This window comes from Notolabrus celidotus, chromosome 14 (assembly GCF_009762535.1).
Source record: "Notolabrus celidotus isolate fNotCel1 chromosome 14, fNotCel1.pri, whole genome shotgun sequence".
In the NCBI taxonomy this organism is placed as follows: Eukaryota; Metazoa; Chordata; class Actinopteri; order Labriformes; family Labridae; genus Notolabrus; species Notolabrus celidotus.
In genome coordinates this window covers 31,869,032-31,885,557 of record NC_048285.1, presented here as the reverse complement: position 1 = coordinate 31,885,557, position 16,526 = coordinate 31,869,032, and the positions used below count along the sequence as shown (strand labels likewise).

General features: G+C 42.6%; 1 protein-coding gene across 1 annotated transcript in view; it reads right to left on the bottom strand.

The window, feature by feature from the left end:
• The window catches only part of pak1 (p21 protein (Cdc42/Rac)-activated kinase 1), a 42,950-nt gene that overhangs the window by 12,563 nt on the left and 13,861 nt on the right, over positions 1–16,526 (bottom strand). The window contains exons 2-7 of the mRNA XM_034701763.1: positions 11,574–11,793; positions 9,970–10,064; positions 7,899–8,046; positions 7,729–7,766; positions 4,847–4,963; positions 730–970 (exon numbers count right to left, since the gene is read on the bottom strand). Coding sequence (XP_034557654.1) covers positions 730–970; positions 4,847–4,963; positions 7,729–7,766; positions 7,899–8,046; positions 9,970–10,064; positions 11,574–11,766 — 832 coding nt within the window. The 5' untranslated portion in view covers positions 11,767–11,793. The remainder of the gene's footprint in view (positions 1–729; positions 971–4,846; positions 4,964–7,728; positions 7,767–7,898; positions 8,047–9,969; positions 10,065–11,573; positions 11,794–16,526) is intronic.

Below are 16,526 nucleotides of genomic sequence, written 5' to 3'. Positions count from 1 at the left end.
GGATGTGTAAGATTCACAGACTTGGACAGTAGCATCACCAATTTGTTTCTGAAATCCTGTTTTGTAGCTTCTCAACCTTGGAAGCCATGTTGGGAATGATGCCTCAACCTAACCTTTAGTCAACCTAGCCTGATGCAAAGAGGCAGACCTCTAGCCTCCTTGCTAACAGCTACAGTGTCCCCACCTGTCAATCAAGTCAGCCATGCCCTTAAGTATGCAAGACCTTCAAGCTTTATATCTTCAAAACTAATGAGTCTTAAAAAGATTCACTCCCCTTACAGTGTGTGTCGATAGAGAAATGAGCTCTTCAGACCTAATCTGTTTTTTGAACCAGGTTGTAAACATGTTTATTTCTGTGGTAAAGATTGGCTTTTTTGAATGGGTGTGTATGTGGTTTCCTGTGCTTCTGCAGCCAGCCTCTAGTGGACACTCGAGGAACTGCAGTTTTTAGTACTTTGGCTTTATTTATCAAACTGAAGTCCTGTCATGTTTCCTTTCACGTTTTCAACCAGATGTTTGTCCACAAGTCAGACACAAGACTGTCGGCGGTACAGTTAGTAACAAAGGTGTTGAATGGGGTTGAGGTAGTTCATGTAGCCTAAGTGATTGGTTAGAAGAGTTAAAGCACTTATAAAAGTGAATAAGATTTCTAAAAAGTTCAGGTAAAAAGTTGCTAATTCTTCCTACATGAAGGTAATCAGTGTGTTCGTGTAAATAAATGAGCCTTACGTAGTTTCTCCAGGATCTCCTCATCTGACATCTTCTTCTTCCTGGTTTTGTCCTGGGGGCGGGGCACAGATGGTCCAGGGGCGGGGCTTGCACTGGGTGGGCTGCCGGGAGCTCCCTCTGCAGGCGGGGCAGGTGTAACAGCAGCAGCAGCAGCAGCAGCTGTGGGCGGGGAGATCGGGGAGGTGGCGGCATCTTTGGTCGGCGGAGGAGGGAGGGGCTCGATTACTGAGCGTGTGTATATCTGAAAGGAGGCGTTAAAACATGATACATTAAGACTCGTAACTTATCTGACATTTCAAGCATTATTCATATTGTTTTATAAGTTTAAAATCTTAAAAATATGTATTTTAATGTGAATTAATAATGTGTTGTTCAACAGCACGCTGTTTGAGAGCAGAAAAGTCAAACTTCATCTTCTAACTCTGTGTGCGTGTGTGTGTGTGTGTGTGTGTGTGTGTGTGTGTGTGTGTGTGTGTGTGTGTGTGTGTGTGTGTGTGTGTGTGTGTGTGTGTGTGTGTGAGGGTGCATGCTCAGTCAGGTGCATGCACTGAACTCATCCCCCTGGAAACTGCAGAGGCGCCATGGAAGCAGCCTCTCAACCGCCAACCTGTCTGACAGAGGAGCAACAATGTGTGTGTGTGTGTGTGTGTGAGCATGTGTGAGTGTTTTAGAGAGAAGAGACATAAAACAGGAATTTGTGGAGTTGTTTTCCAGTTTGAGAGGTGTATGCATGTGTCCGTGTGTGTTTGTGCTTTTGGAAAAATAGGTGTTTTATCAGGAATAGTGCATTACTAATCCATATTTTAGATATCACTGACAGATTGTTCTCGATTCTTGTGTGTGAATGCATGTTTCATCTTTTTTTGTTGCTCTATCGTGTCGTGCATGATGTCTCTTCATGTTGCAGAGTTAACACACCACATGGCCTCATCATGTGACCACACTCTCTCTTAAAACCTGATGAACTCTTACTTAAAAAGCATTCACAGAGCAGGTAGCCCTCGTTGCGTCCGTCCCCTTAAGAGCAGACTTGAGGAGCGATATGCAAATTGAAGCCAGCATCATTATTTATTAAGTGCTTCTTAAATTTATCATCAGAGGGCCTCAGAGTCAGAATCAGAGTCTGAATCCTTAACGTCCGTCTCTCTTCATGAAAGTTTTCAGGTTTATTTTACTCTAAAACTCTCCTCCAGAGAGACGTAAAAACAAGTCAGGGTGATTTCTGAGGATTTATTTTGTGTTGGACAGAGATGAGTTTATGTGACAGAACTTTATGTACAGAGTCAAAAACACCTTCTGGTTCACCTGCACTAAAACTGATCTCTCAAAATGAACCAGCATTTAAATCTGTATCTGTTTATTATTGACCGTACAATAACCATGCAATACACTGTGCAATATCCCTGCCACTTTAACATCCTTGTATATATCTCGTTCAATCCCAGTGCTTTTGTACATAGCTAATTCTAACTATTCTGCGCTTCTGTATAAACCTTTTTATTATTTTAATTTAATTTAATTTATTCTATTTTATTTTATAAATTTTTTTCATATTTACATCTTTTTTATTTTATTTTATTCTATTTCATTTAATCTTTTTTTATCTTTGTTTTGTTTTATTTCATTTCATTCTATTCTATTTCATTTTATTTTATTTATTTTTGACTTTCTTACATGCTGTTTATAAGAGCTCTGTAATGATAAGAGCTCCCCGGGATACATAAAGTATTTCTGATTCTGATTAAACTCCAACTGAACATTTGAACTCATGACGTGAGGATCGACTGCAGCACTTCAACGTTAGTCTGCTGTACTTTATTTACCGTGTGTGTACCTAACTGCAGAGAACAGAGAGCTGCTTTGAAAAACTGTTCCTAAATTAAAAACCTTGTGACTGCCTCACACGTACACACACTATAACACACACACTATAACACACACACACAGGTTCTCGTGGTCTCATTAGGGAGTTAAAGTGACGCAGGTCCATTTAAAGATTAATGGCTGTGGGAAATCTGATGAACGACTTCGACCATCAGTGAGGACTCATCGGAGACTTCCAGAGCGGAGTGGCTGAGGCACAACAAGACGAGTCTTTATGTTACTGTCTCGTTGAATCAGCAAAGATTCTGTCATGTAGAAGATATAAATCAGCCACAGACTTTAGAGGTAGTCTGTGTTTGTGTATTTCAGGGTTTGGACTTCGATCCAGTAAACTTCCTGGAACATTTAGGCCGTTTGGGGGTTTCTGAGTTTACAGGAAAAGCTAAGGGTTGTTGATTCAGAATGACTTCCTCTGCATGAAATTAAACTTTTAAGATCTACATGATGATGCCAGGATAATAAAGACTAACTGTTGGAGTCATGTCTTGTTTTTTATATGACTGCATGCATCCCTATCCAAAGAGCACCTCAAACTCACATCCTTTAAATCCAGGAAGCACCCTTCCCTCCATTTTCCCCAGTTTAAGGTGGAGGAACTCATCCGGCTTGCACAGTGATCCCCTCTGAACGCCAGTTGTGCCACATCCTCTCTTTAAAGCTCGCAGCACATCCTCACAGATGCTCTCCTGGCTAAAACACACCCGAGGGGAGCTGAGGCCATTAAAGCTGCAAAGAAGTCCAACTCAGTACGAGTGCTCGTGGTTTTAAGACGTCAGACATGCTCATGTACAACACAGGAACACCTCATTGTACTCGATGAGGTACTGACACCTGACGGCTCATTGAACAGAGCCGGACTGAATGAATTTTAACACCTAGAGTGGCGAAACATCACCAACAGCAATGTGACAGACTGAAGGAGAGCCTGCCAATACGCATGAAAGCTGTTATTAAAATACAGAGTTACTCCAACAAATATTCATTTATTATTATTATTATTATTATTATTTTAAGTGATATTTAGAGTTTTTTTTATTTCTTTCTTTAGAGAGGATAGGACAGTGGATAGAGAAGGAAATCAGAATAAGGTGGACTGTGGGAAAGGGGCTGCAGGTTGGAACAGAACCTGAGCCGCCCAGTTTAGGACGACTCAACCACAAGGCCTAACCAGGGCCCCTATTTTCTGAGCTCTTATTGCGTTCTGTTGTTGCTACGCTCCCAACATGCAGGCCTGCTCATTGTACTTAAAGTCTCTAAAATTAGTATGGGAGGTAGAGCCTTCAGTTATCAGGCCCCTCTACTTTGGAATCATCTACCAGTCAGGGTCCGGGAGGCAGACACCCTCTCTACTTTTAAGAGTAGGCTTCAAACTTTCCTTTTTGATAAAGCTTATAGTTAGAGCTGGATCAGGCTTGGACCAGCTCTTAGTTATGCTGCTATAGGCTTAGACTGACACACTGGGATCCTATCTCACCCCCAACCCCCTCATCACTTACTTTAACTCTACCTGTCCCATTAAAGTTACTAACCATAGACCTTTCTGGAGTCCCTGAGCTCCCTTGTCTCGTAGGTTGATACGGACGTACTGGACACAGCTACTACTACTCGTCTCATCACTATCACCGCTCCCTCTCTCTCTTATTCTCCTCTATCCCTCTTTCCAGACTCAACTTGGTCTCAGCAGATGTGTGTCGAACATGAGTCTGGTCCTGCTGGAGGTTTCTGCCTGTTAAAGGAAGTTTGTCCTCTCCGCTGTAACTAGCTAAATACTGTGAGGTGCAATGCTCATGATGGATTAAGGTGGGGTCAGACTGAGTCTGATCCTGTCTTGGTGTTGGGTCTCTGTTCATAATTTGACATTTGATGTTTTCAATGAATGGCATTAAGAGGCAAAAAAGCAGATAACCAGCATATAGCCTGGACACGTAACAGTAAAATGTTCACTTAGTAAATGTTCAGTATAAAAACAACATTTTGAAGTGATTTCTTTCCTTTAAGGTAATGTTTTATTGAAGTTGTGTTACTTAAATAATATGAAGCCTTAAGCAGGAGTGTGACAAACTTAAAGGACGTCTCCTCTTCAGAAGGTGATGTATCGTGTGTGTGTTTCCTGACATGAGTTATATGAAGTTGTGTTTGTGTGTTTGGCATGTAGTCATAAAGTTAAAATTTGAAGTTAGGGATGTGGATTAAAGGGTCCTCATAAGAATAGAAAGAAGGTGTGTGTTCTTACTGATTTGGTGTGCTCTGGTCGGGGGGCGATCACCGGTGGGGGCTCTGCTTCGTCCTCGTCCTCGTCCTCGGACACAGTCGGGATGGCGGGCGTCTCCGACACGGCCTTGGAGCTCTGCTTGATGTCACAAGGGGAGAGAGGGCGGGGCCTCAGTGACATCATCGTCACGTGAGCCAACAGCGATACCAGACCCATCATCGCTTCCTGTTGTTACTCCTTCATCATCTCATCCTGCAGAGAAGTCCTCCCAGCCTCTATCTCTTCTTCTCTGCTTCTTTCTCCTCTAAAATTAACCTCCTCTCCTCTCCTTCCTGCGCTCCTCTCTTTCTCTTTCCTCCCTTTTTTCCCTTCCTCCTCTCGCCCTCCTCTTGTCATCACTCTCGCTGTCTGAACGCTCCGGTCATGTCTGGCTTCTGATGCCCCTAGTCCCCCATCCTTCTCTCCATCCCTCTCTCCTCCTCTGTCTCTCTCTGTCTGAACGTCTGATGCTCGGCTGGTGGCCAAGCTGCAGATACAGGGAAATGGTGAAAAGATGCTGATTCACAATGCAGAGAGGACAGAGAGAGGGAGAGAGAGAGAGAGAGAGAGAGGGACAGAGGAAGAGGAGCACATCTCTGATGAATTGGCATCTCCATCCCTTCCTCCTTCCTCCTGTATTCTCACCTTCAAAGTTTGGTTTAAAGGCACCTTTCAGAAAACACGGTCACTGCGGCAAACACAAAAACTCTCTCTGATTTAATTTGATGAACAAAACTGAGACCAAGGCGCTGAGTGATCAAACGCTTAAACATCCAACATGAAGTCTGTGTTGGACATATCAATACATGACCAATCAAAAGTAGCTTTACTCTGCAATAACGTCTCAAAAAATGTAACCTCACTCCACTCCACTGAGGCAGATTTAACCCTCAGAGATGATAAAGAACATTAAAGCTAGTATTTAAAGACGACGTCAAAACAGACTTTTTAGATCTTAAATTTAACGTGTGAGGTTCCATGTTGATATTTTGACACTCTCACGTTAATGGAAAGTATTTAATGGATGTTATATTCTTAATGCCCAAGCTATCCTCTCTCTCTAGTAACTTACAACTTAACTAGTAACACAAATCTCCTTAAAAAACAACCAGACAAATACAAATAAGCCTCCGTTTATGGATATGAATGTATTTATTCTTAATTCAGCTCTTGTAAACATGGTCTCTGTGTTTGCTGCCAAGGCCCCATGAAATATATCACATTGGGTCTCATAAATTCACTACTGCTGCAAATGCTCTTACATTTTTCAGGGACCCCGTCTGTAACGGGCCCTAAGAATACTCCTACATTCATACATTCATCCCTGGTTAGAGGCTACATCCTCATCTCATTTTGCAGCTATGTGATGTAAACACATCAAAACAGAGGACCTAGTTGGATTGATTTCTGCATAACTATATTTGAAATTTTCTGCTAATCTTACACAAACAGTCCTGGATAATAAATACATCTAAACCTCTCTGTTTAATCGTGTTTAACTCAGCTTTAAAAATGGGCATCTAAATACAGACTGTCTAGAGTCAGCTCTTCAGTGGACACTCAAGGAACTACAATTTTTTAGCACACCTGCACTGGCTTCATCTTTCAACACTAGAAGCTTATCCCAGCCCGCAGAATAGACACAACTATTTGTTCTCTCAATCATTTGCAATATTTGTAATTCTGTCATAGATATCTTGTTTCTAATTTAAGTTAAAGTTTAAACAACACATTTTAGGAGCGCCGTCAGCCTTGACTATCTGCTGCATGTCTTTCCCTACTCTCTACTCAACACATTTCCTGTCTCTCTTCAGCTGTCCTATCAAATAAAGGCTAAAAATGCCCCAAAATACAACTTTAAAAGAAAACAGAAACACTTTCTAATGATTTGATCAGCTCCATTCATGCTAAGCTAAGCTAACCCACTTCACACAGCACAGATAAGAGAGAGGTATCATCTTGAGCAACAACATTTCACTTCTACTTTGCTACTCCTGGGATATAAATCTATTTTAACATTCTGCACACAGACTTTTACTTTACTATTACAGTCACAGTGCACTTATTGCATTATTATAATGAGCTGATGCTACAGTTAAACTGAAGGTCAGGAACATCTGTAACATCAGAATGAAATCAGAAACACAACCCCATACCTCGACCTCCACGACCTCCTCCAGCTCTTTCACACTCCACTGTCCTTGAAATGAATCCTCCTCTCACCTCTCTGTTTCTCTCTCTCTCTCTCTCTCTCTCTCTCTCTCTCTCTCTCTCTCTCTCTCTGTCATCTCACCTGTTCAGTAACTCCCCCCCTCTCCCTCCATCGACCCTGCATCTCCTCTCGTGCTCTCTCGCTCTCTCGCCGCTTCGTCCTGTCAAAACGGAAGATTAAACCTCATCTCCTCCCCTCCTTCTTTTAATCTCCTCATCGCCTCACACCGCAGCTCTCCCTCCTTCCTCTCTTATAATCCTTTCATACCTTGTCACCCTGAGAGAGGAAAGACAGGCTCCTCTCTCCTCAAAGACAGTCTACCCTTAAATTTTACCCTCAAACTTGCCTTCAGGTTTAAAGAAGAGTTCAGAGCAGGGAAGCCTTACCCCCTGGACGTGATAAAGATTGTTTTTATCAGACCTTTGAAACAAGTTTTAAATCTTTGGATGCAATCTGAGAAGAGTTATTAATGATGACTCCTAAATCAGATCTGTGAGCGTTAATGTGAGAGACCTGCAGCATCATATGTACACCTTGTTAGACTGGATCCAAAGGCGTTAAAGCTTGTTATAAAGAAGTTAACTCTGACTCCTACAAACATCACACCTTATAAAAGGAACATGCAGAGATGAGGAATAAAGCTGTGTCTTACTGTCGTGGTGGAGGAGCTGTAGGCGTCTGTGTTTTTGTCTGCAGGAAACACACAGTAAGAAATCAGGAGTCAAACAACACTGATGAAGATGAAGATGAAGTGCATGCTTGTGTGTGTGTGTGTGTGTGTGTGTGTGTGTGTGTGTGTGTGTGTGTGTGTGTGGTTGGTACCTGTGAAGCTCATGTATTTCTGGCTGTTGGCCGTCTCCTTTGAGTCGTAGAACTTTAAAACGTCGAGCACAGCTTGTGGGTTCTTCTTCTGCTCCAGTTTGGTGATGTTGGAGGTCTGCAGGAGCCGCGCCCACTGCTCTGGCATGCCCTACACACACAAATACACACACTTATTACACACAGGAGAGATGCTGCATGTGCATGAGCGTTTATATTAGTCTGTGTGTGCATGATAACAAGTCGTGTTTTCTGGTTTACACAGATGCAAGAAAGTAGATAAAGCCTCAATATGCACGATCAAACTTTGACTCATTTTTCACAGTTTGGACAGTATAAGGTGACATTTATAGTTGTTGCACCTGCAGCTGTAACTTATGACCAGCAGGGGGCAGCACTGCTGGTTACAGACTGAATTTAAGTCACAGACTGTATGAAGCATGAACAAAGTCTGTGGGATGCCACATATTGGTTTCTGGAGACACGTATTGAAACTTAGTGTTCTCTTCACAGCTGTACAGAGTGTGTGAATAAATACATGAGCTACATACACAAACTGCTTTAGAACCAGACTGTAAATATGTTTAATCTTCTGCAAAAAACAGGCATTTTAACATGAAACTTAATGAGGATTAGTGGGTTTTTGCAGCGAGCCCCTAGTGGACATTCTGGGAACTGCAGTTTTTCCTGCATTGTCTTCATTTTCAGCTCTGCAGCTTGATAAAAGACTTCTTCCTGCAGGATTTTCCTCCTGAGATATTACTCTCAGGTATAAGCTTTAAGTTTTCACTCTTCATGAACTACAGCACAATGTTCATCTGGATGATTGTGGAGTAAAATAGATGATAAAACAGATCCCGTTCTATCCTCACATCTGACTCAAGGCTGCAAAACTCAAGGCTGAAAAACATCAGTGTGTACATCTATGGTTGTTATCACTGAGGCTGTGAACACTCCTCATGTTCAGTCTGACTGTAGCAGCAGTTTGATCATACTGAAGATGCATCTCTTACCTTTGATTTCTTCGTCTCATTATTCTAAACATTGACTTTCAGAGAATACAACAAACAACAACAGGAGAAGGAACACACACACAGTCACACACACACACACACAGGCTTCTTAAGGAGTACTAACAGGCAGTCTTGTCATATTTGTACTTCGATCACATAACTGGGTCACATCTCCTCTTGTCCTCTCTCTCTCCACTCGTTTGTCTGGGTCAGTCCATCACACACACCCCTCCACTTTCTGCTTCATCACTCCATCCGCCCCTCTCTCCTCAGGTCTCATCTTTTTCCTGAATGTATACCCATCCCTTCTTCCCTTCATCCAGAGAGTCTCTGCTGTTGTTCCCTCTCTGAATTATATTTAGGATGTGCTGATCTGAGTACAAATGACAGATGATAGAGAGTCTGCATGTAGACGAGAGCGAGAGGGAGAGAGGCAGGAACTTCTTTATGTCCTAGATTACAGGACAGGAAGGAGTAGCTAACACACACACATACACACACACACATATGCACACACACACACACACTCTTTAACTCCCAGCTAAACGAGCTTGGTCAGGCGGATCAAGTGAGTCAGCTAAACAAGGCGTCTTTGTCTAATGTGATTATTTAAAAAGGTTCATTTGCCAAGTATGTGTGCCTCTAACACACACATGCACACACACATGCACACACACACACACACACACACACACACACACACACACACACACACACACACACACACACACACACACACACACACACACACACACACAAACACAAACACACACACACACAAACACACATACACACACTCGCATGCAACAATGAACATGGGTCCTTTGGTAAGCAATTAAGAAGTGATGCAAACACACCAGACACACAAATGCCCAGCACACTGTAGCCACTCTGTAACACACTGGGGAACACTCACACACACACACACACACACACACACACACACACACACACACACACACACACACCACACACACACACACACACACACACACACACACACACACACACACACACACACACACACACACACACACACACACACACACACACATACTTACAGTGAACTCCCCGGTAACAGCATCAAAGCCGACATGGATGGTGTGTTCGAAATCAGACGGCAGAGAAATCTCTGGACGCTCCTTCTTCTTATAGGCTGAAAGAAAACAAACAGAAAACTTCCTTAAAATGATTCCTGACATTCAAAAAGAACTCTAAGAAATATTCATGATGTCATGATCATAGAACATGATTATTAAACTTATATAACTCAGTTTATTGCAGTTTAAACTTACAGACAGGGGTTTCTGTCAAGTATTGTACTTTAAGAATAGAGGCACAAAAATGGAGAGTAGGAGCCTTTACTGTTCTTTTAATTCTGCAGAAGAGTTCCAGAGAAACTACTTTTTCAATCATGAAGATTCAGTTTCATTACTTTTAAAGGAAAGGAAGTTTTATTCTCCTTCTTTGCTCCAGAGAGAAGCAATTAAAACACACGAAGAAGAAGAATCAGTGAGGCAGACAGAGAGAAGACAAAAGAGAGAGAGACGCAGACGGTGAGAGTAAAAAGACGGCAGAGGAGACACCATATGCTGCAAACGAAGTGCGGTGATCCTCTGGGAAATCATGACTCCGCCAAGGCTACAGATCCCCCCCGGGGCTCACTTACAATGATAACGGACCACCAGCCTTCTGCAAAGCATCATGGGTAATCTGTCCCAGGTTCATCAACGATAACAGGTACATGCTTGTTTATATTCCAGCTCCTTCCACTTCGCATGAGACTGCACAATCAGCGTATGGAGCATCTCTTAAACTTAATTCAGGAACATTATCACCAAAGTGTGACGGTGTTTCTGCAGAACTCTGCTGGTTGTAAGTTTTATTATTATTAAATGACATTGTGGGTCTTTGAGTCTTTGAGCAGCTCTGACACAATAGGGTCGTGATAAAACAGAGGGAATGCACAAGAAGCTGTGAGCCTGCAGCCGTCACACTTCAACCTGCTATGATAATATATTATTTTGTACCTGCTTCATCCGAGTCTGCTGAGCATGCACCCTCCCTCTCTCTCCCTCTCTCTCTCTCATCACTGTCCTGTTTCTTATTTCGCCAGTACGTCCTCTGTGCAGCTTTTTAAACTCCACCAGGTTTACCTCGCCCTCCTCTCAGAGACATAATCAAGGTGTACATATTAATATCAACACAGCTTCTCAAAGTTAACATGTCTTTGAGATAATGTCTATTTTCCTAAACAGACTTCAGAGGAAGTTCAGAGAAGTTATAGAGAGTCTGATAGTAGCTCTGACACAATAAGGCCAGACTGACGCAAACTCCTCCACACTCCTCTGACACTCAGAGAGAGGCTGTGAAGGTGGAAACACTGAGGAGGGTTGAGTGTGTTTGTGGACTACTGATCAAGCTGATAATAAAACATGATGGACTACTTGGTGGACCTGGAGGAAGGAGGAAATCTAGGCTGCTGTGATTCTTTTAACCACAACAAGAGTGGAAATATGCTCCAACTGAACTTCTCTGAGCGGTTTGTTTCATCCAGGATCATCTCATAAATTAGAGCTAATTCAACATAAAGTCTGTTCAGGTTCAGGTGCAATGTAGAATATAAAGATATATGGTTCACAAGTTGTTGAGATGTGTCACTCACTCTTGTCGCCCCCTCCTGTCAGGATGAATCTGATCGAGCGGTCCTTCTTCTTCTTGTCCTCCGGGTTCGGTGGGAGGGGCTTGGAGCCATGGTTAAGGGGGGCGGGGTCCTTGTTGCAGGAGCCGATCATGGTGCTTGTGTTCCTCATGGGCGGAGCTGGGGGCTTGTCTTCGACCTCCCCATTATCTGACATCTTCAGCTACAATGCAGCCGGCTGCTCCTGCACAGACGGATAAAAGAGAGAAGACGGGTGAGCAATGAACGGGGAAATCAACCAATCACAGGCAAGGATTCAGCAGTCAATATGATCACTTATTTATTACAAGACTGTAAAGAAGCATAAGGTAGAATCTGATGACTTTACAAGGGTTCAAGAGTTGTAGCTGCCTTGAGAGTCTTATTAACCCTTAAAGACCTAGACGGCAGGCAGCGGCCACAAAAAGCTATTTTTCTTAAATGTTTAATTTTCACTTTTGCTTCTGTGTCCTAATTTATGATATAATAATATCTCTACTTACTCTCAGACATGTTTTACACACATCTACAGGGGCAGTAAATGATATATAAGAATACACCTGCTTTTTCCACTAAAAAACGCCTAAGATAATACTATAATAAATGGCTGTAACCTGCTTAGTAAAGGTTTGATAGTGACAAAAATTCATTTGGAAGTCTAAAACACCTCAGTACAACTTTCTAACAAAACAGAACAAAACTTCCTGTTGTTTTGTCTCAGTTCACAGTAAAAAATGACCTAAATTCCCAGACGTTTTTTTTTTAAACTTCAGTATTTTCATCCATTATCAGACAAAACAAATGTAAAACTGGTACTTTAAATGCAGCACAGTGAAATATAATAAATATAAGGTTCTCCTGAATAAAATGATGTATGGCACTTGATGCTGAGTGCTTCAATAGGTTAGAAAAACTAAATAAATACAGGAGAGTCTGGCGCCCCCAAAAATGGTCTGGGTCTTTAAGGGTTAAAAGACCAAAACAATAAAAACAAACAAAGTAAACAAGCAAACAAGTCCAGGTTCTAAGAAGGGCGGCACCACTGGAAGTAAGTAAGCTGAAATAGTGAAATGATCCTTTATTTTTATCCAACATAAAGAAGTTAGAAAGATGAGATCAGTTTCCATCTGGTCCCAGAGTGAGTGATCCACTTCATCCACAAACACTTGGCTGCCTGACGACTGAGCAGAAAGTTGCTCTTTTTCCTTCTCACAACATGTAGGTCTGAGTCATGCACACACATGCACACACACACACATGCCTAGTTGTGTAAGTATGACCTGCAGAGAACACACACAGCTGGGAGGAACAGAGGGACTTTTAATTACGTGTTTTTGCCACGACACCCTCGCACAAAAACACACAGTCACACACACACACACACACACACACTGCAAGCTAACCTGCTCTGCTAAATGCCCCCGACAGGGAGAGACTATCTGGGTCAGAGCTGCACACAAACAACAACCCACAAACACAGGGACGCTGATGATTGATGATGGATCTATTTATTCTCTAGAACACTTGAGGAATATTTCACCTGGTCTGATAACACCTGTGAGGACCGGTGTGCTCGTAACACTGAGTTTTAATAAACATGTGTGATATGGAGTGAGTGAGTGGGCTTCTCTTCTCATTATTGCTGCTTGTTTTAACTACCCTGCACCCACGTGTTGTGCATGTAACCCCTCTTCCTCTCATAATATTTCATCTGACAGCACAGAGTCGTGACTCGTGGCTCGCTCCCTGCAGGTGTTCCAGCAGAGTTGGTGTCGTTGCAGAAACACTGACCTCAGCAGAGGAAGCTTCTCTCTGATGGTCTTTACATCAGGTACATTATCCTGCAGTCATAAATAAAGCCAACTAAATTATTCACTATGACTAAAATAAAAAATTCAATCAAGAGCTGAAAACTTTCCCATGATGCACCGGTCAGCAGCTCACCCCCTCTGTCCTCTGCGCTGCTTCCAGTAAAGTCCAACATGAGTAAAGTGTGCTGTTATTTCCTCTCTGCTCACACCAAAACAAACACTCTTCAGACGGCCACTCCTGCAGCGAGCACACACACATTTCCACAGACGCATTAAAGAGTAAACATCAGAGAGCGAGGGCTACAGTGGAGGTAAATCACGCTCTGTTTCTCCACCTCTGATATGATTTGTTTACGTCGAACTGAAAACAGCAGCCGTGCTAAGAAGTCACCTGAATCTCTACGCAGTCCAGACAGAGACTGGATGATGTGCTGGTTTGAGATGTCTTGCATGCATGCTCTGGACATAATCACAAGCTTTAAAGCCTCACTCATCACTGTTGAATGTGTTGCAAGGCCTGCGCTGTTCACACATAGACTAAACCACGTGTGTATCTGTATTTATAGTCTATTTATAGTCTGCTTCTGTCACACCTTCTACCAGGGAAGTACATCTTGAGTCCCTGGGGGGAAAGCATCAAGTTTGCCTCTCCCTTGACTGGAACTTAACAAACTGGTTCAGTTAGAGGCTTTTAAGGTGATTTTAAAAGACTTGGAGGCAGTAAGGGGATCTGAACTTGATCTGGACTCACTCTAAGGTCTAAACTTTGAGCCTAGCTGCCAGTTAAACTCCTGACACTGGGATCAGGGAATCAGGGTCTGAAGAAGCATGTTCCCTCTCTAGCCCTCCTCATACTGCTGTCACGAAGCTCCACCTTCATCATGCACACGCCCTCAACCCTGTTTGCTAGCTCACAGTGATCCTGTCTTGTCTCTGTAACACTTCTATTAGTACCTCTGATGGTACGATGACTTGGCCCCACCATCACACCTCTTTGACAGTCACGTTGAAGGTGAGATGTTGGGTGTAAACATCGCACCTTGAACTGGAAGTACGAAAAGAGCGTCTGACTCATCCACCCGATGAGAAGTGGGTTTAAAATGTGAGAACTAAAACCTTGCAGGAAACAAGTGAGGGTTTGAACACGGTCAGAACTTATGAATCAATCAATCATAGACACTGGATCCCACATTTCCCATAATGCAACTCATGTAGGGTCTTTCTCAGGCTTCTGCTGCTTGGATAACCTCTAGTTTCACCACATGACTCCTGAAAAGCAACAAACTAGACGAGTGAAGTCAGACAGAAAATTTGCCTCTGAGTCGCTCGGTCACAAATCAGCCAAATGAAAACTCAGAGCAGAGCGTCAGTGTGTCTCTCTTACAGCAGATGGACTTATCCTCACAAAACTTCAGAGACGTGTGAAGAGTTTATATCATCAGTGAGGAGACCTCCCGCTGAGACGAGCTATAACCAGCAGCTGCTTAGCTTGTAGGGGTGTGAGAGCGGCGTGCATGTGGTGCTTTTCTAACACACAGCAGGAGAGGATGTGAAGGAATCGACAGAGAAGTATGGACAACTGAATCCTATCAGAGGACAGAGACAAGATGAGGGGAGGAGGAAAAGAAATGCATACAGAGAGACTTAAATGAAGGCTTCAGGATATGTAAGAGATTTTCTGACAGGTGTTTTCAAGATGATTTGACGCATGATTTAGCATGAATGATAACTGTCCACCGCTAAAAGAACTATTACAATCAGGTAACATTTGTTGGGGTCAATAACTGTTGAAGCTAGGCGACGTCGTCAAAATGGATAATTAAATTTGTTGCAGACAAAATCGTTTGTTGATAATAGTCGGTGACGACATCGCTCGTGTTTCTCCAGCCTTGCGCGAGTCAGCGTGACCGCAGACCGGCTAGCAAACAGGAAGAGAAAAATGGCTGCGGCCTCTGCAACAACACAGCGAGCGAAAACATCAGAAGCATGGGAACATCTCACCCTGAACACGTCAAAGACACGGATAACGTGCTCGATTGCTTGCTTTTCATGGCGGTACGTCTGTAATGCGTGAGCATGTAAAGCGGAGGCGTGTCAGACATCTGGAGGATGCGGTCTCCGACTCTCCTCGGTAAGATAGCTAGCTAACAACGGAGAGACAGAGTTGTGTGAAAAATAGCTTTAACTATCATTTCAGCCGAAGTCTGCAAGCTTAACTTCGTCTATATACCTGTGTGCAGGTTTCTAGAATAAAGTACAATAACATTCCTTGGATGATGATTATTTTAACGGCATATTTGAGTTTAAAAGAGTAATTGTTACCTTTTACCTGACAAATGTCTTATTTTAATATTATTATATTACTTCTGCAGTTCAAAGAAAAGCGGTAGTATAAATTATGGCTAATTACAGAAGAAGCAAATGGACAAAAGTTTAACAGAGGGATTTTGGTTTTTGTAGCATCCTAACGAGCACAGTTCATAAATAAATATCTCTGAATGAAGTAGTCATCTTTATTGGCTCAATAAGAGCCACTGAATAGATGTACGCTTCATAATCCGATCAGTTGACTATCTAAACAGTCGTTAGTGTCAGCCCTAGTTGAAGCATCTCTGCAGCACGACTCTCATGATGATTTTTCAGTCTCAAAAAGTTGCAGCTTCCAGGATTTAGATATCATACTTTGTCTATTGTGATTATAATAACATTAAGATTCATGGAGTAGCTCTGCCCGGACAAAACTGAGTTCAAATAAAGAGCAGACATTAAAAAAAGTTGCAAAGAAATAAGAAGAAACTGATTTTTGTGTTAAAATAAACTTTAAAGTCCATGAAAACAAGATTCAGACTCCATGTTGTTTAAATGAAGCAGGTTTCCTGTCACAGAGCAGCAAGTAGATCTTACCTTAGCAGAGGCAGACAGACATGTTCATCGCTTCAACACAAAACTAAAAACAACAAACAGCAACAGAAAAAAACTGAAGAGAAAAGGTTGGATTGACTGAAGCGAAGGAGAGGACTGAGAGGACTGAGAGGAGAGAGAGAGAGCGCCGGCTTTTTGACCGGTCCTGCCTCCCCGAGACCGTGATGTCACCGCGTGATGTCACCAGGTGAGTCACATGAGGAAG